General features: G+C 41.3%; 1 protein-coding gene across 1 annotated transcript in view; it reads right to left on the bottom strand.

Annotated features, from left to right (window-relative positions):
* KIF26A (kinesin family member 26A) overlaps positions 1-21347 on the bottom strand; it is a gene marked incomplete at both ends in the record, with an annotated part of 100373 nt that overhangs the window by 30863 nt on the left and 48163 nt on the right. Inside the window, one exon of the mRNA XM_082284306.1 lies at positions 19287-19453. Within this exon, the coding sequence (XP_082140432.1) occupies positions 19287-19453 (167 nt within the window). The remainder of the gene's footprint in view (positions 1-19286; positions 19454-21347) is intronic.

Genomic DNA, 21347 nt, shown 5'->3' with positions numbered 1-21347 from the left:
TTCACAAACCTCTTTACTTCAGTAAAATTCATGAGAGGATGCATTTACATGGAGCCAACCCTGAGACACTCCAGAGTGCTGGTCTTTCTGCAACAACACATTTCTGAATTTGCACTTAAGTTTTCAGCTGTGTCTTTTCTCCAGAATTCCTTTACTCAGGGTGAATTTTTTCCATGGAGACAGGGCTGGTAAAGCTGTCCTAAACTGGGCCCTTTTTGCCTAGCACCAGAAAGACAGAACTCAAGCTCATACCACATCACTTTCTGTAGGGACACTAATTGGGTGCTATGTCCATTGCCTGACCTGCTTCTTTTTCTCAAATTTGGTCTAGCACAGGAGGCCGTCGCACACACCTTCAGCACCACAGTGGGCTGTCTGACCTTGTCCAGAATCAGCTTCTGTTTCCTCTCAGGGAAAATTATGACCTGCAGGGAATTCTACGCAAAACTTAAGCATTACAGTCATTTGTTTCTCCGGGCGTTTGCCAAACACTTGTCATAGCTTTGACAGAGTTTTACACTTTCCACCTACCTTCTCTTTCCCCATTCAGCCTTCACAAGCACTCTGCTACAAAACATTCTTACAAGGGAAACTAAGCCCCACACTCCTACGCCTCTCTTCCAATTAAAGCATGAGAGACATCCATGTATATTGCTTTTACCTCCAGCTGTGAGATCTACTGTCTGCATTTTGCTTAACTCCTTCCCTCTTTAATAGAAGATGTCTTTTAAGATGCTCTGGAGAGTTCTTTCCTCATAGCTAGGTGTCACAGTAGAAAATAAAACTAATATATGGCACATGTAGGGGCACTCAAATATCAAATGACAGGGGACAGGCTCTAACCTGCTCTTTCCCCCACACAATTTACAGATTACTAGGTTTTCTGCCATGCATGGATGAGACCAGTGAGGAAAACCACAGCCAGATCAATTACATAATGCTCAGCATCTAGGGAACAAGACTGTGCAACAACAGTAGCTACAAAGCCAGCTCATTGAAAGAGCCATACCATTTTTAATTTTAAATTCTGCCTGTGTTGTTAGCATGACATTTCAGATACTCTGATGTACAGCAAGCTGCTTCTAGCTTGCACTCCCTGCACACGTTCTGCACATTATAGCTGTGAAAGTAAACAGCACCATTTAAATCCCTAAAGCACTCTTTCTGAGCATAATTTCTCCACAAAAAAAAGGAAAATTAGATTTGAAGCTTTCATAATGATGCAAAATTATAAAATTTTTGTAAATTTTATTAACCTTCAAAAGGAAAAGAGCTAGGAAATATACTTTGTGACTCCTACTACAAATGGATCAACTGAGATAAATGAAGAGGACTTAATGGACACAGTACATTTACGGACAAACTGGCAGAAGTCAGAAATAGAACTGCTTCCCATTATTAAGCTCCACTGACAAAAATAATAAAAGAAAACTTCTGCACATTCATTTCAACATTACTCATTAAATATTAACAGTTTTAGTGTTATTAGTCAGTCTTATCTTTCAGAGATCACTATCATTATTCATATTGTGAGAATGCTTAAGGGCTTCACTGAAAGGGTGAAGGCCAAAGACGTGTACAGTCCAAGCCTTAAATACCCTGAACTTTGGAGTTTACACAAGAGTATGCTTACTCAAGACTTTTAGTTTGACCTTGACAGACATCATGGAAGTGATTTTTATCCTGATTCTGAGCCATCTGCATTATGGATGCAGGCTTACACTGAGAACCAGTGTACCCTAAAGCAAAGCTCTCCCAAACTTTCCCAGTTCCCAGCTTAACCAGACATAAATTCCCCCCACATAACCAACACCCCAATCTTTTCCTGCTGCCAACCAGTTCCAAAGGAAACAGTGGGAATGTCACAGCCTGTCATCCTACCTGCAGCTCCAGTTATTGTTTTGAGTTATGTATTTGTATTGAGTTATATCACTGTTATGATCCAGTTTTAAGGTTCTTAGAAATGCCTCTGCCCAAATTAAGGTGCAAACGAGACCATACACCAGTGACAATAGTAAGGGTTTTATTTGATGGTAAATAAGAGAGAGAGAGAAAGAAAGAAAGAAAGAAAGTAACTAGAAAATAGGTGGGGGGGACAGAAAGAGTGACAGGGACAGAATAAGGAAAATATCACCACTCCATGGATCACAACAATGTTCCGTTGATCCTCTCCAGCTGGTCTTCTTGGTGGTGACGGTCCCCCCAAAAGCATAGAATCCCATGGGTTTATACACCCTCCAGCCAGGTAGCAATGTCCAGCCATGTCCCCCTGGGGTGGGGCATCAGTCTCTCACGGCAGACTCTGGGTCTGTTGCATCGCGTGCAGTCCTGTGGGGCCGAGCCTCTCACATGAAGGTCCCGTGGATGTGCCCTGTAGCATTGGGGTTCCACAGCTGGGCCAGTTTGTGTAACAGAGGATGGGTGTTCAGTGCCTCTGACCAGAGGCTGCACCATGCACCCAAAACCACCTCCTCTCCTCACCCTGCCTCAACCTGGGGGGGGGGGGATCTGGCTTCTGTGAACTGTGCTCTCCCCCCACCCCAGTCTCAGGTGGGGATGATTGAACAATGGATTTCCCTTTATCTAATCAGCAGTTTGACTTTCAGTTCAAAGTCCCACTCTTCAGGGAGGCTTCTTTGGTTGTAGCTTCTTTATAATGAGCAAAACTTTATATCAATGTTTGAGGCATGAACTATTTTCAGTCTCTGACAGCCACCCCGTGACTCAAACATCATAATAAATGTCTCTTTCCTAGAGGTCCTCTTCACTTTGTGGGTTGTCCACAGAGGTGATGAGGAGAGAGAACAGGAAAAAGGATAGAAACAGTAGAAGCAACAACACAAGTAATCTTACAGTGTCCAACAATGTCAAAATGCAAATTTAATTGTAATCATCAATCCAATTTTCATTAGTCAGTGCTTCCACCCCATGAATCCCAGGAGTCAGTGTTTTTTAATGCGTAGTGGGTGTGAGGGATATCACAGTATTGTATCTCTTAGATGTTGGTTCAGTATGTTTCAAAATTAGTTATAGAATTATGCAGCAGGTATTCATTTTTAAATTACACAGAAGGGTATCCTGAACAGGTACATGTATTAACATGTGTCAATTAGCAAAGTTTCAAGAGGATTCCCAGCTCTTGTGGTATAATTGATTGACTTTGCACCCTGGAATAAATGTGAAGGGATTGGTTGAGGATGTGTGTTTTCTTCTTGACTGCATTCACACATATAGTTAGAAGAGTTTCATAGGTAATATTCTTTCTCTGCTGGATAACTCTACACATTATGAAGGATTCGTTTTTATGATACAAGATTAACACACAAAACATTTCCATACAAAATGTTCTCCTATCTTTACATCAGGGCTACGCTCTGTTTTCCAGGAGACAGATTATAGCACTGTTGTCATTTAATCTTGACACAAACCAGAAAGTGTGGCTTTTTATTATTGGTGGGATTAAAAATTAAATTAATTCCCTTTCAAATTTAGTTTTCAAATAGCGTTTTCTTTTGAATTTTAGTGAGGAAATTGATGGCATGAAATTCAACAGTACATTAGTTTGAGAGCTGGTAGAAGGCTTTTCTGTAGCCCTCCTGGTTTAGGAAGGGGGATTTGATCACTTCTTATGTAGCATTTGCTTGTGTTTTATCAAGATTCTTTAATTCACTAACCAAAAAATCCAAAAAATTTAGCCAGATTATAATAATTTTGAAGCCTTCTGAGGCAGAACTGGGAAGGTTAGTACATATTGTAGGATTTCAAATACGTAAAAATTCTTATACCAACTCTCAGGATAATATTGGTTGAGACAAATTATACATCCGTAAGACCTTAGCCACACCATTTTTCAGTAAAAAGATAAAACAAGTAAGAAAAAAAATTAAATTTAAGAATATGTAGAATGCTTAAACTAATATTTGATCTCCTACCAAGTCACTTGCAATGAAAACACAAACAAATTACAAACATTAACCAACTGACAATGCAAGCAATTATGGTGACACTTTAAATTTCCTTGCTTTTCATGCAGCTCCATCTCATGTTGGTAGGTTCCTATAAAGGAAAAGCGAAAATCTGGCCCACTAGACCGATTATTAAAAAGAAATAAAAATTTTTTGTGGCTAACACAAAGTGACAGAGTCTACGTGAAGCAATAGTTACCACATTTAGGTGTGATTTTGCTGCTTGCACTTTCTCTGCTCTCAAACTGTTTTCCTTATCATCAATGCATGGATGTTTGGCATTCCTAGAAAAGGGAAAAGCAACAAACTTCCCAGAAAAATATGCCTGAGTGAAACAAGTTGTTAATTGCATTAACTTATTCAGGTGGAGTTCTAGCTTTTATTCTATGAAGTGCTTGTTGCACTTTTGTTGTTTCCCACAGGTTTTCAGTGGGGTTTCCTCCAACAGATTGTTCAGCGGAGGGAGTAAGACTGCTTTTAAAAGTTGTGCAAGAGTTGCAGTCTGTGAATCAGGCATTTGAGTTGCTTTTTCTTTTTTCAGGGTTTTAGCAGGCTTCTGCTTTTTGCCCTGGAGCAGTTCACTTATCAGTTTGCTCCTTTTGTTCCAGTGATTTTCTTTTAGGACAACATCTGAGTTCGGCAGCAAGCTATGCTACTGCCTAAAACCCCCTTTTTTTTTAATAACCAATCATATTTTTAGTAATCAATCATCTTTTAATAACCAATTGTTCTTTATCTAATTTTTTTTTTTTTTTTTTTTTACGAAGTCCACCCCAGGAGTAGAGAAGTGACTAACAAATTAACCAAGGAAGGACAACGAAACATTTTTTCGCACTGGCCACTCAGGACAGGCATTTTCCCCTGAAGTTTCTCTATAGCCCCCACAGAGGAAGCTGCAGGATAAATAGCTAAGCCTGCATAGGGACAACACCATCCCCACAAGGCAGCAGCTGCAGAATTGGCCTCAGGACTGGAACCTGCCAATTCTAGTTCTCCACAATAAACCACAGACTGTTGGGGGGGGGGTGGGGTTTCCCACAAGATAAGAGCTGCAGAATGGGCCTCAGGACTGAAACCTGCCAATTCTGGCTTTTCACAACAAAACACACAAAAGGAAACTAAACCACCCAAAATCAGTTTACTATCACCTCCACAACATCCTCAGAGAAAGCTGCATCAGAATTCCCAAGAGTCTGGGTCCCCACAGAAGAAACCTTGACCTCCACAACCCCCTTAGAGAGGGCTGCATCGGAATCCCTCGAAGTAGCTGTGTCCCTACAGAAGGAAACCACAGGAAATAATCTCCTCAGAGGAGACCATACTATTGTCAAAAGGCACTTGGGATCAGAGAATAGTACGCTTGCCGACTACGCCAATAAATGTTATGATCCCGTTTTAAGGTTCTTAGAAATGCCTCTGCCCAAATTAAGGTGCAAACGAGACCATACGCCAGTGACAATAGTAAGGGTTTTATTTGATGGTAAATAAGAGAGAGAGAGAAAGAAAGAAAGAAAGTAACTAGAAAATAGGTGGGGGGGACAGAAAGAGTGACAGGGACAGAATAAGGAAAATATCACCACTCCATGGATCACAACAATGTTCCGTTGATCCTCTCCAGCTGGTCTTCTTGGTGGTGACGGTCCCCCCAAAAGCATAGAATCCCATGGGTTTATACACCCTCCAGCCAGGTAGCAATGTCCAGCCATGTCCCCCTGGGGTGGGGCATCAGTCTCTCATGGCAGACTCTGGGTCTGTTGCATCGCGTGCAGTCCTGTGGGGCCGAGCCTCTCACATGAAGGTCCCGTGGATGTGCCCTGTAGCATTGGGGTTCCACAGCTGGGCCAGTTTGTGTAACAGAGGATGGGTGTTCAGTGCCTCTGACCAGAGGTTGCACCATGCACCCAAAACCTCCTCCTCCCCTGCCTCAATTGGCTGGGGGGTGGTCTTTGTAAACCTGGCTTCTGTGAGCTGTGCTCTCCCCCCACCCCAGTCTCAGGTGGGGATGATCAAACAATGGATTTCCCTTTATCTAATCAGCAGTTTGACTTTCAGTTCAAAGTCCCACTCTTCAGGGAGGCTTCTTTGGTTGTAGCTTCTTTATAATGAGCAAAACTTTATATCAATGTTTGAGGCATGAACTATCTTCAGTCTCTGACAATCACTCATCAGAACAGGCAACACATAGACAGATGTCCTACAACACATCCTCCAGCACCCTGTCCCAAGCCTTCCACAACTCACAGGATAAACTTGGTTGGCATTATTATTTTTATTACTGCTATTGCTCTTTGATTTGTGGTTCTAAAATTAGAAAGGTAGCACAATGAAAAAAATGCAGTTGTTACCCAAAACCCCAAGCAAAATTAAAAGCCAACAAGGTGTCTGCTTCCACTAACAGCATTCAACTTGGAAAACAAAATGTGATTTAGAAAGACATTTTTGAAGAGAAAACTGGGAATGTCTAAATACATCATGAAGGTTTGGAAGGGACAGGCACCATCTGTATTTCTAGAGTAAATTTTGTCCAAGGAGCCACTTATAAAACATATGATAAACCTCGAGGGCATGGTCTCTTCCTCCCCCCCAGCTTCCTAGGTTCCTGCGATGGATGTACAACTTCTGGAGGACATGAACGTTTTCCCCACTTTGTACCATTACACAAGTTCTGCACCAAACCTTTGTTTGCTTAGCTGTCCCAGCAATGTTGCTGAGAAGCACTGCCAGGAAGAAGAAACAATTAATGTTCCTTATTTCTGTGTTTTGACTTCCTCAATAAATAATTAGTTAATCTGGATCACAATGCACAGCCTCAAACAATGGCATTTTTATAATGGGTGAGGGTAATGAAGTTTCAATAGAAGCCCATTATTCTGAAACATTCCAAAATGTCAAACCACATCTAATATTGCAAGGATGTTACCTCACCAACACTGTGAGAGCAAGCATCTCCAATCTGAGGCAAAGTTCATGTGTTGCCTCATGCACATAGCATAATCTTGCAATTCAGACTTGAATTTCAGCTTCTCACTTTGACCTTGTAATTTTCTCTTACTATCTCTTATTAAAATCAAGGCAGAAATAAAAATCAGCAGTGTTGACATTAGGAACATCATCGTCTCACAGTTTTTTACTAGACAGTTTCTTAACTACTCTTACTCTTAGAAAATTCACATCTCATGTCTCCCATTCCTTATTTTCCCCCCACTTCACCAGCAGACACGCAGGGGAGCTTATTTCCTTCTCCTGAGGCAGCTGTTACCTGGATGTAAACCAGTACCACACCCCAGTCCGTCTTCTCTTTTCAAATTAAGAAGTCCTAATCCTTCCAACCTCTTCTCACAGGTCAGGTTTCCTTGATTTCTGACCATCCTTGTTGCTTGCCCTCAACTCTATTCACAACTTCACAAAGTACAGAATCAAGGCTTTGTGCACCAGTAAGCAATAATCAAGGCTCACCTGAACTCAGGCACAGTACAGAAACGCCAGGCAAAGCCACTTTGGGATAAACTCAAAACAACCTCCAGAAGATGACAAGCTAAAACAAACCTGAAAGATACTCCTGACATCAGAAGAGCTCCCTCATGCTGTAGAGACTCAAGAAGTGGTTCCTCTACTCAGCTATCTTTTATTAATTTAACAGAAGCAACCAATCTGGCCCATCTTCAACCATTCAAGCAATTTGCAGGTATCCAAGAAGGAATTTTCACTACACTTCTCTGTAATTTTTCTCCAAGTTTAAGGAACACCAAAGGGCAGATCCTCACAAGCACTGACCGTTGCACTCCAACCACTTTTTCTGCTCTCCCAAACCAGCAGCTTCTGAGGTTACTGCTACAAAATTGTCTTGGGTAATGTCAGCTCCATGTTCTCTTCATCTTGTAGATTTAAGACACTTTTCTAGCCAAAGAACATTGCTTCGGCAGCCAGGACCAGTGTGCAGAAACTGACTTCTAGATATATTTCATATATATATATATATATATATATATATATATATGTATATGAATAACATATATATATATATATATATATGTATATGAATAACAGCTAGTCACAGCAGCCTGCCACATACCATTTCCAGCTCTGCTCACTAATGATGTTAAACAAAGCAAGAGCAGATGAACATATTGCTGCACTTCCCCACTCGCTGTTTACAACTGTACCATATGACAAACTGCTGAAAACCTGTGTAGGTTAATCTTTAAGTAAGCAAGGCTGTCAACACCTAATACAGAAATATGTCAGTTCCTGGGCTGCACACTGCACAGATAGCTATGTACTGAAAATACAGCTACCTGAATGCCAGCAGTATTTCCCCACTCTGTTTCATGAGCTAACTGAGCTAAAGGAGGCAGAACCACATCAATCTAAGCACGCTCCTTAGGCAAAAAAAAGTTGGACTTATTTGCCAGCAAGACACAGAGGCATGAAACAGTCAGGTTGAGCAAAAAGAATTCTAGTCTCATTTGTGTTCTGTCAAGAAAAAGTAAGAAAGACATTTTTAAAACTACAAAGTAATGAAACAATGGTGCTAACTAGCCCTTCACTACTGAAGTAACACTTAAATCGATTACTTAAAATTTTGCTTTGCAGTATCAGCTCCTGGTGTACAAAAATCATTCTGCTCATTCAGGCTGCTCCAGGGAAGAGGTAGACGTATTTGCAAGTGGAAAAGATGAGAGATAAAACATATGGCATGGCTAACAAGGATTCATCTGAAGCACTAGGCTCAGACAAATATCTGACAGGAAAGAGAAGGGCTGAAAGAGGGAGAAATTCAGTATTTCCCTGCTCCTGATTGCATATAGCAGTCTGAATACAAGTTGGCATCTGTGAGTATAATTCCTTCTTTGCAATAAAAGCTCTGAGGTGGGTTACATTTTCCTCTTACCTTCCTTTGACCCAACACACCATCCCCACAGACATACCTTTTTCATCAATTCCAGCTCCCTCAGCTCCATATTTTATTGCACATCTAGAAAATCCACAGAGGATCCATTCCCACTTCAGCTGGGTTTTATTTCAGATGCTTAGTCAAAGGCTTGACACCTCTATTGCCAAGCAAACAACTTCTCATGGGGGCATTTACTTATTCCTACTGTTAGTGAGTTAAATGGTCACTGACAGCACTAACTGATGCAGTGGAAATCATCCAAGTACAGAAGTGGTATGCCTACACAATGAGTATTTTTAAACAGAGGAGGGACACATGGGCTTCTAAACCCAGGGTTACTATGATTTATTTAACTGACATCAGTTCTGAAGTGATACTTCTCAGAGGTGTAACAGGCTGATACTGCAGCGCCCTTTAAAATAGCACTTAGTGGGAAAATCTGAGATGCATGTTTTTCCATCACTGCAGATGGAGAGATCTGACTATTCCTGACCCAAAGATGGTGACTTCAAATTTCAGTAGATATGAGCAACTCCTAAAGCCTTGCTTGAGACACATCATTAAACGATATTCTGAAGCTTGCCCTGAAGTCCAGCAAGCTTCACTAATAACATTTAGATTAGATTCATTATACGCTGATTATCATCCATTGAATCCTTTACTCCATAGGACAAGTGCTTCTTAATAAGCAAGCTCCAACACTGAGGACACAAAAAGCCAAACAAAGCAGAAAGCAAACCCAATAGCAGCACTAAGCGATGATGAGTGAGATACTGGCTAAGCTCTTTGAAATGTCCTGCCAAAAAAAAATCTTTCATCCTCCAGCAGGAAGGATGAAGGAAGTTTTAGAAAGCCAAAATTCAGTATTTCATAGAGAATTTAAAAGTAGCATCACAGTAATCCTGCTACTTGATCAACTGGTCAAGCACTGCAGCTATATTGCTGATGCATTATTTTGGCTTGACATTTTATTTTTGTCACAAATGATAATGTGGGATGCCTTATTCCGCGACAAGCACAAGCAAGCAAAGCAGTTTAGCTCAGAAAAGAGACAGTGACACTTCAAAGTCCATCTGCCCTGCAAACCACATCCTGCACACCATAAACTGAGTTTCAGAGTGACTCCAAGTTAGCCATGAAAACTCAATATTCAATTAACTATCAGTCTGATTTAAAACTGTTTCACCTGCTAAGTCTGCCTGTCTTAATGATGTTATTACGATAGTTAAGTATGTTACTGGAAGAGGCTGAAAGTCACTAATATTTGTAAAACAGGTGCAAACTGTCAAATTACATCCCCACAGGAAAGTCACCATTATCATTTTACCTATGGAATGCTCCGTTCCCACTGCAGAAAAACCACCAGTGCAGCTGCCACTGCTGCCAAGCTGAAGAGCCCCAAATAACGGAGTCAGAGCAAGCGCTGGTGTTCAGGAGTCCAGGAACCAAAAAAGCAGGCAGACTGGGAGGGCTGGGCTGAGGGGGAGGCAGAAGTGCTCCTCTTGACAAGCTAGGAAGGGCAGAAAGAAGGGAAAAAGCCAAGGGGAAAGAGAGACTCTGGTAGCTAGGCAGCAGTGAGATTCCATATGCTCAGGAAAACAGAATAATCAAGTGCATTCAGCTACAGAGGAAGGAGAAAATAAAGAAAGGATCATATAGAAAAAAAAAAATTAAGGGAAAAAATATTAAGTCCAGGCAAGCAGAAGATCCAGGAGAGGACAAAGTAAGAAGTAGTATCTGCATGACTCCAACCAAGTACTTCAGATTTTTTCCTAGTTTAAAACCCACTGACCCCCATTTACCCCCACAAATAAATTCAAACTTGGGTAGCTCTGAAGGCATAGATTCTCCCCTACTTGTAGGAACATCTGTTTTATATCAGTCTTCTTTTCTCTCCCTCATGGGCATCCAGAGTGCCTCAGAATATAGAGCTAACCCAATACCCAACCACTGTCTGCACTGAACCACCTACACCAGCTCAAGAAGTCACCACATCTCCTGGGGGGGCTGCCTCTGCTGCTCCAGAACCTCTTGTATAATCATTCATCAAGGCATTCAGAGCTGAAAAAAATCAGCCCTCCTCAGGGATGGCCTCAAATTATAAAGATCTTTAAGGTATTCAGTCAGCAGACAACACTGCAAGTGCTTTGTTGTGCCCCAATTCTGCTTTTGCTCTCAAGCTGGAGTTAAGACCTAGAACACCCTCTCCAAAATCCTGACCTCGTCATGAGGTCCCCGCATTACTAGATCCATTTTTTCCCCTCTTCCTCTGTCTCTTCATATTTCCTTCCAATCTGGTTGGCACCAGGTTCCCTCCTTTCTTTATCCTGCCACCTCCTGCACAGCCCAACCTGCTCCCACACAAGTCCTACAGCCTGTGCTATCCAACGGAGGCTTCTCCTTCCAAACATCTCCCTGACACTGCTGTCTTCCACAATCTCTCCATGGTTCACACAATGATCCCTAACACTCTACACAGGAGTTTCATCTTCCAAGGCAATGACTCACAGATGCCCAGTTCTGCTTCATCTGGTCACCTCCCAGTTCCCTCTGAGGCTTTGTCAAATCCTCACCATGGGCTCTCCACCTTGGCTGATCATTCAGTGCCTCACCCCTCTAAATCAACAGGCATGCCCTGACCACAGATCTGTCGGCCTCCGGAACATTTTCATGCTTTCTATAGTGGTCTAACCCAGCACTACTCATTTCCAAACTCTACCTTCCCTCTCCTCTCAACTACTCCAATTTCTTCACCTCTCCCTTTGCTGAACTACAGCTCAGTGTCTCATCTCTGCTCTGTCAGTCTCACAGTGTCACAGATGAGCTGTTCCTAGCAGGGAGCCTGGCTCACCACATGCCGGTAATGCAGTGTGTAAATGCATGATGCTGTATTAGCAGTGATACCAGTAATGATGTTCTGCTGTTAAACACGCTGTCCTGAGAGTCACTTGTGCTTCCAAGAACAAAGCCTAATAAATTCAGGCTTATCTCCTAATTTATCCTCCTCACGGGCGGACATGAAATGGGATATACCTAAAGCATACATTCTTTGTTTGTCCTTAATTATAGGCAGTATTATGCTGCCACAGCAACTAGGAAAGCCTAAGCTGCCCTAAGTGATACAAGATACTGCACAAAGCCTCACACCCTGCCCCATCTCCTGTCCCCTCACCGCGCTGTGCTACGTGCAGGTCACGTTTGCTCTCCGGGGACGGGGAGCAGCCACATTCCAGCAGCGTGGCATGGCACCAGCGAGAGGAGGCAAGCCTCTGGTGACACCTGCTCCCTTTCCATTTGCACATCTGCATGAGGGCTGTCTTGCTCTCCCTGGCTCCATGCAGAGAGGAAAAGGAGGACAGGAGGGCATACCCCTCTCCAGCCCCCTGCAGTGGAGAAGACACTGCAGGGATCAGGCTGTTCCAGCCTTCTAAACCCAGAGCAGGGAGTCATTAAGGAGAAAACATTAATTATGTATCTGGCTGCCCCTGAAACAGCTGGATGCTCCACTTCATCTGCACATCCATAGCTCTGCCTCAAGCCACAAATTTCTCAGCCACTGTTCCTAAGCAGTGACCAAATGGTAGCAAGAGGAAGTGGGGCATTTTGGGGCATTTAACAAAGAAGAGATAGTGCACTGAGAGACTGCTGGGCTGCATTAATGCCAGCAAGCCATCACATCCCTGAGGAGCCCTGCAACTCCTGTCATATTGCTATGGCACTGTCAAATAGGGACAAACCAGGCATGGCTTTTGGATGTGCCTGTCAGCAAAGCAGCCCTAACTGGGAAGGGCTTGTACCCCACTTTCTGAGGTAACTAGTTCAAATTAAATTTTCCCACATCACATCAACACAGGATTTCTTGGGCGTGGGTTATGCTTACTGAGGAAGCCTTAACAAGTGACTCTGCTTCTTCTCTTGACCCATGATTCATCAAGAATTTACAGTGGTTACCTGCAGCTATAGCAGAGACTTCTGTTTCAACCTCACAGGCTAGCTTAACTGTCACAGGTCAGCACAAAAATCTCTAACTCAGGATCCAATGAATCACATGTTTTCTTCACCTTTTAATGAACTACTACTTATGCATAACCCTGTTATTCATATTATCTGTCAAAGAGATTTAATTTGTGCCAGCTCCACACAAAGCTAGGATACCCATGCATCCCAGCAGGGTACTGGGCAGAAGTTTACAGCTATTAAATACAGGGAACTGTGAACTACATTATGAGCTTACCAGAAATATAATTCTTGCTTTTAACAGGACAGAGAATGACAGGCTGAAGTGATTTACCTAGAAATATCTTAAACATGGCAACTTATTTTAAAAATTATGTTTCTTTTTTTTTTCCTTTTTTCCCCCTGCATTAAATTCTGAAAGTATTGATAGTCATGGAATAATCAGGTTTAACAGGTTAGCAGTAATATATGCCTCAAGTGTTCCTAATACATCATAATCTTCTTTCACAGAATTTGCATCACTGTCAAACTGAACTACTGATTTTCAGTTGATGCTTTTAACATGTTTCTATGGTTACTTTCCAAGGTCGCACCAGAGAAGCCTGAACAGCAGTTCAGAAAGACAAAAGACATTTTGCATCCTTCACTATAGTAAATAATTTATGAAAGTTAAGGCATCCTCAAGGAAAAAAAAATCATAAAAGAATTGGTTCTGAGGTTATTTTCTTTGCAACAGTCTGAAGCACAGCAAAATCAATATCTCTACAAAAGCTTTCAAGATGAGACTATTTGACTAATGTTCCATATGGTACAAAATGCTAAAGAACACATCCTAAGTTTAGATCTATATGCACAAGCCTACATGAACTGCATGAATGGACTTTAAAGCAAAAAGTAGACATCTAATTTGCTGCTATCAGCTTCATCTTCTAAATCAGGCACTAGGCATTGTCTCAGTATTCTAAATTTTAAAAATGCAAAAATAAAACTGAAAAAAATGAAGTAAAACCAGTAATGACAGGCTTTATTATTTCCACCATTTTTCATTCAAAGCCACACAGATTTCATCTGTCCCCTAAATGTTATAAATTTTGACTAGTGTAATGAAAGCCTGTACAAAAAATATCTGAATTCTCTGCCTACCACTACACTAGATCAGAGCTTATTGGAACTAATTGAAGAGTCTAAGGCTTGGAACAAAAACACATTAGTCATTTAGTGGTTGTGCTAATATTGCTATGCCTTTCCTGCAGTTTCATTAGATACAGACTGCTTCAATACCCTAATCATATGCTCAGTCACAGCACAATCAGGACACAGAGTACTGACAAGCTGTCCCACCATGCCTAAAGCTGATAAGGTGTCTGCTCTATGAGTAACCTCAATTATTGACTATATTTTATGGTCAATCTAATGACCAAATGCTTATCAGTGAACCATCAGGTGCCTGTAATAGGATAGTGACCCTTAGTTTATATGTACCATTACTGCTCATTAGTGAATAATTAGATTCTTTAATCCAAATTCACAGGCATTAAAATATGATGGAATATCCTGACTCTATAAAGAGACAATTATGCTTATTTTAACTCTTCAGATGTTCAATTACATTATTCAGAGATTGTATTTTTTGTTAAGAAAATCTGCTTGCAAAAAGCATATCATGTGCAATGTTTTATATCATGCCCAAATTGACACAGCTTTCCCAAACATGCAGGAGGATGAGGAGAGTGGAAAGATAATGGGTGTGATTCACCACTGTGATTCTCCAGATTTATTATCTTAAATGGTTTTAATCTAGCAAAGCCCAGCAACACTGAAAATAATTAGAAACCTGAAAACCAGTGAGTGCTATGTTTGGAAGACTAACTTCTAAAACAAAAGCAGGTGGATACAAGGGAAGGGAGTTGCAACTATGAAGTTATTTCCCCTCTTCAAAGGCAGCAGTTCCACAGCAGCAAGTGCAACCCTGTAAGCAAACCAGTTTGAAAAGATCAACATCAAACAAGATGAGAATTTTAGAAGAGGGACAGATTGTCTTCTGCTCAACATCACTCAGGGTTGCCTACTTAGATACCTATTTTCTTCTAAACAGCTTTGATTCCTCCTCACTGCCCTGCCACAGCTCAAATCTTCCTTCCAGCTTGTGCACTGAGGGCAGGTATCCCTGTTCTCCAAACACCACACCCCCACCCAGCTGCACAGGCACTGCTGCCACCACTGTCACCAGCCACCAACAGGCAGAAATGGCACGTTAATGGTGACAGCTTCGATTTATTGGGGGTCTTGATTCTCCTCCCAAGGGAGTGGTATTTTATTTTTTGTCAGATAGCCCATTAACCTCTTCCCAAGTGCATGCCCATTCTCCTCCTCGCTGCCCTTCTCCTGCCTGCTCTTGGAAACACCATTTCCTCTCTTCCCCAGCTGTTCACGTGACAAGAAAACCCAACTTTGTTATAAAGCTTATTAGAGCTTTGTAACAAAATATGACAATATTTACTTAGCTGCAAGCATAACCCACAGAAGGGTCCTACAACTATCTCACATATTTTCCCTTAGTAATATAAAGTTTGTTCAGGTCCCTTATACAAAAACCCCACCTGGAAACTGGTATAAAGTGTGGAGCACTAGGCAAGGCACAGTGCATGCCACACCAAGGGACAAAGCCAGTTGCATTCTAAAAATCTGAAGAATGCAAGAATAAACTCCTCTTGAATTGTAAGGGTGAACTGGGAGTCTCTTCACAGCCATCCATGAACATGAGCTGTGCTTTTTGCCCTGGCTTTCTCATTCTGCCAGTGACCTACTGAGAAGCTCCATTTTCTGCTAAATCCTCTGGTCCTCTGGTAACACGACCACTGAGTAATGTCTGGCAATTGGCTTGCGTGACACAGTCAGATGTTAATCAAAGCTTTCCTCCTTCTGTGACAGATCACAGTGAGGAAAAAAGCTTAAAACTGATTTAATTTCTTAATACGCTTCTGTCTGCTGTCTTTAATATTTGGCTTTGATTTCAAATACTTAGCGCTTCTCTGCATTTCTTGGTAATGAATAAAATACTTTTTTTTTTAAGCAGAACATAATTAAGCTTGAAGAAATTAAATATGACATTCAAATGAGAAAGAGCTTTGGATGAATATGTAGATTTGGACTGCACATATGCTTAACAAAAATCAATGCATTCCTTGCAAAGAATGTCTTAAAGATACTCATTTTAATCATGGGTACCTCTTATCACCAGGTATCCTTTTTGTTGCATCTCTTATCTACTATTTTCCAGGTGAGGACATGAACTCTCTTTACTGTCTTTTCAGTTTGTGACCTTACAAACACAAAACTCTGATTCTCATCAAGGAACGAACTGGAGTAAAAAAAACAAAACAACCAACCAAAAAAATCCTGCACAGATCTCCCTTCCCAGGCAGAAAAGAGTCCACAAGCAAGAGTATAATGGTGTTATTTCAGCAAATAGAGACTCCAGTTTTAATGTGAAAAAGGCATTTATATGTGGCTAGGAAACCATGTCACAGGTAATTGTGCTAGGACCTGTACAAACACAGTGAATGCTGTTTCATGAAAAATAAGATTGGAATCCTTTATTCATGTGAAAAAAAAAAAAAAAATCTCTATCTAGTGATGCTGTCACTCAGGAAATCACAGATGCAGTTTCCACAAGCACCCTATGAAGGCTTTATCTTCCAAAGTAACTAACCCTTCACCCAAATAAACTGGACATCAACATATATGCATATTTTTGCCTAGCTAGTTTATTCCTAAGGCAAAACAGCCCTTTTAACAAGCCAAAGTTTTAACCATGGATCTTTTTACAAAAGGCTCATGTAAGAAGATGAAGGTCCTCAGCAGACTTGGTCAAAGAGAGGTCAATGATTTGCAAAAAATAAATATGTATGTGTGTGTCTGTGTGATTGTCAATATATTAACTGCATTTATTCCAGTAGAGAACAAGAACAAAATGTACCAGGCTCTGCATAACATGAGTAACACACTGGCTTTGCTATGAAGTTCAGGTTTTAAGTGGCTGAGGAGTTGCAGTATGGAAAAAATCAGCAAATATAATGAACGGGGACTACAGCAGAACACTACAGCCATGACTCTTCTTTCATCTCCAGGTGCTTCCTGAGAGAGGATTAGCTGAACAGAGAGATGGAGGAGAGAGAAGTGAGTGCTGCTGCAAAAGAGTCAAGGCAGGGGTGACCTTCTTCCTCAACACGTTCAAGGCTGGAAGGTGCAAAGAGAAGCAGACAGGACTGGATGGGCTGAAGCAAAGAAGCTTGATAGCCCATCAACATGGAACAAAACTCCCCAAACTGGTGATATCCTAATACCTGTGGTCCCTGGATAAGCCATTTCTGCCAGTATCTGTGTTGTTTCTCACTCATCCTTGTTGAGTGTTTCCTCCTCTTCCTCTCCCCTCCCGCTGAGAGGACTGCATGGCTTGAGGGTGAGAGGAAGACTCAGCATGAAAACTTTGATCCATTACGGTCCCAATGGCAGAAGAGTCAGAAGAGAAGGAGCAATGGGAGAATGAGCCTCTCCTGAGTTTAATGCCAAAGCTGGGGGAGCAGCCTGGCCAGGACTTTGCACCCACCTGAGAAACTGCTCAACCTATTTGCAAGTGCCAGGGATCAGTGATGGATCTCTCTCTCCCAGCCTTTGTGAGATTTTTTTCCCTGTGTTTCGACAACAACAGAATGAGAAAAGAAGTGCTTTGTGCACAAAAATTTCCATCAGCTCTGTCCTTCAGTTAAAAGATTCAAGAGAATCAATTCTGAATATAGGAAACATGGGTAGGGAATAAGCAACGTACTAATGGGGTTTTAAAATGTTTTAGCTAGCACAGAGCTGCTAAAGCTATAAAAGTCTGATTCACTCAAGGCAAAGACAGATTCATGAGATGCAATTAGGGCCTGATCCAGCATACAATGATGTCATTTGCAGTCTTGCTGCTGACTTCAAGGATCTTTGAATTAAGCCAATGACAATCATTTCGCAATAAAAAAAATAAAAATTTTTTAAAAAATTAAAAAAAAAAAAAAGCTTTGCTGACCAGTGACAGAAGCATCACTGAGAGAAAATATTTTGGGTCTTATTTTAGACTATTAGGCACTGGTTTCCTTCTCTTAGTTTCAAGGAAGGTATTTTATTTTCTGCCTTCCCCAGCAAAAGGGACAAATCTTTGCATTTGCTTATGACATACAGATTAACACTGAAATAAATCCAAAGTAGATTAAGCTAAAATCTCACTGTTCATACCCACAGTATGAAATACAGTAATGAAAGCTGTGCTGCAGTCCCATCTAGATCTTTTGGAAAGGATGTGTCTGTCCTTGCTTAGGTAACTAAACAAGAAAGGAGACACCTGAGCTTCTCCCCTTACCTTTCCTCTCCACTCCCACTGATTTCAGAGACCTATTCTTGAATGAAACAAATCACCCCTGCAGGAAACCATCTACTTCTCTGTGTTGACTTTAAACCCACAGCACAGAGACAATCCACTAACTTACACACAGTGCTCTTGGGGCAGTCATTTCCCAACCTCTTGTGCACAGACAGACTGTGTAATGCAGGGATTTGACAAATCAAATCATGTTCTTTTTAAAAAACAGAACTTGGAAAGTTGAGCTCCTGAGGTCAGATTGTAACTTATAGTAAACATCATTTATTTAGTGGTACAAAACATGTTAAAGACCAATGAAAAGGAAACAATACAATTACCATTGTGATTACATTCTAAGACAGATTTTTGGTGCATAAATTTTACTTTAGTGCCATTCACAGACATACGTTTTTCAATATTGTCTCAAAATATGTTCAGTTGTGAATTAAAAAAGGAGTTGGAATGCAAGTACAAAGCCCTGAATTTTGTTCTTTTAAATACCATCTGCTTGACAGCGTATTGCATTTAATCAACACTGCTAATTACAACAAACATCCAAACAAAACTAACATATCATTTTTGTTATAAGACAAAAGAAGGGGAAAAAAAGATTGTTCTGGGCTACTGCTAAAAAAAGAATGTAAAACTGTTTTAACTGTTGCTACCAACTATGGAAAAGCTTTTATTTGGACACATAGGCCATGCTACTGAGTAAAAATGTAACTTATTTTTAATTTTGATCTGAGTGAAAAAGACTTGTTACTTCAGCTTTTGCTCCAAGGAAACCTACAGAATAGAGCAGACTTGCAGTGGAGATGGCCATTAAGGACCAGACAAAGCCCAAAACATATTTTCTTGGTTTTTGGTCAACAGAGGTTCCAAGTCTCCAGAGAGAGAATCGGGACATCCCCACCCCATCCCTGCTCTCCAGTGGCAGCAGAAAGCCACAGTCATGACCAGGTGACCAACTCCACCCCTCATCAACCAGCACCATGGCAAAGACTGAACAGCATTTCCCAACTGTTTGGAGACCCACAAGCAGTTACGGAAACCAGAAAGGAGGAAGAACTACCTTATGAAGAAGGAAGCTGCGGCCGAGGTACCTGCTGAGACCCCGGCTGGAGCCACCACGCTCTGGGAGGCCGCTGTGCCGCCGGCTCCCGCAGGGTCGGAGTTGTGCTGCCCTGAGCTGATCTGAACACTGGGAACATCTCGGCCGCTTTCTGGTGCTGCTTCTGCCTGATAAAAGTAAAGACATACGTACAGGTTAGTACACTTTAACACATGCCCATGACAGGGAAAAATCTCATGCAGCTCTTCCAAAGAGTGTCTTTGCAAGGGTGAAGGCAAAGATCAGCGGCAGGTGAGGAGTGATACAGGTGGACAACTGTACCACAGTAGGATCAGCAACAGAGAAAGTAAAAATCGTGAAGGCAGCGGAGGAGCAGAAAAACACAGAGAACCTCTGTGAGGAGTAATGCACAGTTAAATAGTTTGACAGGCATGAAGAAATGGAAAACGGTAAGCAGAACCCTTTGGTTTTACAGTGTTATTTGGGAGCTGGCAGAACTGTTTATCTGGTTCAGTTATGACTGTCAGGAATTATTTCTCAGTGGCACATCACCTACAAGACCTATCTGTTTAAGAGGAACTAACCAAACAGTCACACTTGTAGTATCTTTCCACATGAATAACCCCAAGAACTGAATAAAAGAAAATTGATTTTTTTAGAAACATCTATACAGCCCTGGTTTTCAGTATTACTTTTCTTAGCAGCATAAATGTATAACACTTTTCTCCTGCAAACCGTTCCAGTGGAACAACAGGAGTGACTGGAGATGCATCTTCTCCAGCATAAAGCATTTGCAGTGTCTGAGACACAGTTTGGAGTGGGGCAATTGTTTTGAGAGTTTGCCAAAATATCAGACATCTGTACTGTGAAATTGTGTCAGGTCTATATCTTCATGTTTAGGCGACCAACTCTTTCAAGTACTGAGTTCAATTAAGCACCATCAGTCAAATGCTCCTTGACAGTGCTGGGAAGGCTCCTTTTCGGAAGAACCTGCTCTATGTCTAGGAGTCCTGAAGATTTAATTAAAGATGACACCACAATAAATATTTGTCAAAAGAGTTAATTGCTTCATGTATGATAATATATGATGTTTCTGTCATCTGAAATACTACTTTGACATTTCCAACTAATTAGCTAAAATAGATTCCAGGAAAGGAGACAGCCTTGTAATGAAGCAGAAGCACAATTAGGTACTTCCTGGGATGCCACCAAATTTTAGATTTTGAGCTGCTATAGATCATGTTTTACAACTACAGATATGCAGACATGGTAACAGGGCATTCCCAGTTACATACACACCCTCAATTTTCTCATACACTGACAATACAAACAGATTTTCTCATGAGAACTGAGGCAACCCGGTTATCAGGTACCAAGGAAAAAAAATCTACCAACCAAGTAGGGCTCAACTGGTGCATGAAAGCCTGTCTGGAGTTCCATCTGAACTCAGTCCTACAGGTTGAGTGCTATATTCCCAGTTCCCAACAAAGTCAACAAGAAGAAAGTGCACCCAGCTCTTTTGAAGGTCTGCTCTTTCAAGATTAATACTATTATCAGTACTATGGAGTGGCTGACTAATGCTTTACTATAGAATGCTACACAAAAAAGTACTTTTATGGAGCTCACCTAAGAGATCTGAGACTGAGACACAAAATAATATTCATGCAGATTAACTTAATCCTAGTGAAGCTACTCATGCTAGAAGCCAAACTGGAAACTTTGAACAACCCTCTGCAAAACCCTTCACTCTGTAATACAGGAATCTCATGAGATCAGATTTCTTTGTGATGAAAGCAGAAAACCAAGCACTGCTAGAGATCAAGACTGGCACAAAGAAATGGTGTGGCAGGAAAAAGTGCTTTAAAAAGGGAGTTTGTCTGTCCATCCTATCCATGATCTACTGGCAATGACAGCCAGGAACAGAAAAGCTTGGAAAAGGATCAGATCCACTCATGTGGTTAACTGCTTATAACTAAGTGATGGAGTAATGAACCTTGAGGGGGTCGATAAAGCAGGTATCTGATCATTAACGCACTGAAGCAACAAATGCGTGGTCTTGAC

The sequence above is a fragment of the Coloeus monedula genome (genome assembly GCF_965178545.1).
Source record: "Coloeus monedula genome assembly, chromosome: 6".
NCBI lineage: Eukaryota > Metazoa > Chordata > Aves > Passeriformes > Corvidae > Coloeus > Coloeus monedula.
Note: the sequence above shows the minus strand (reverse complement) of the source record. Positions and strands in the feature narration are given on the sequence as shown.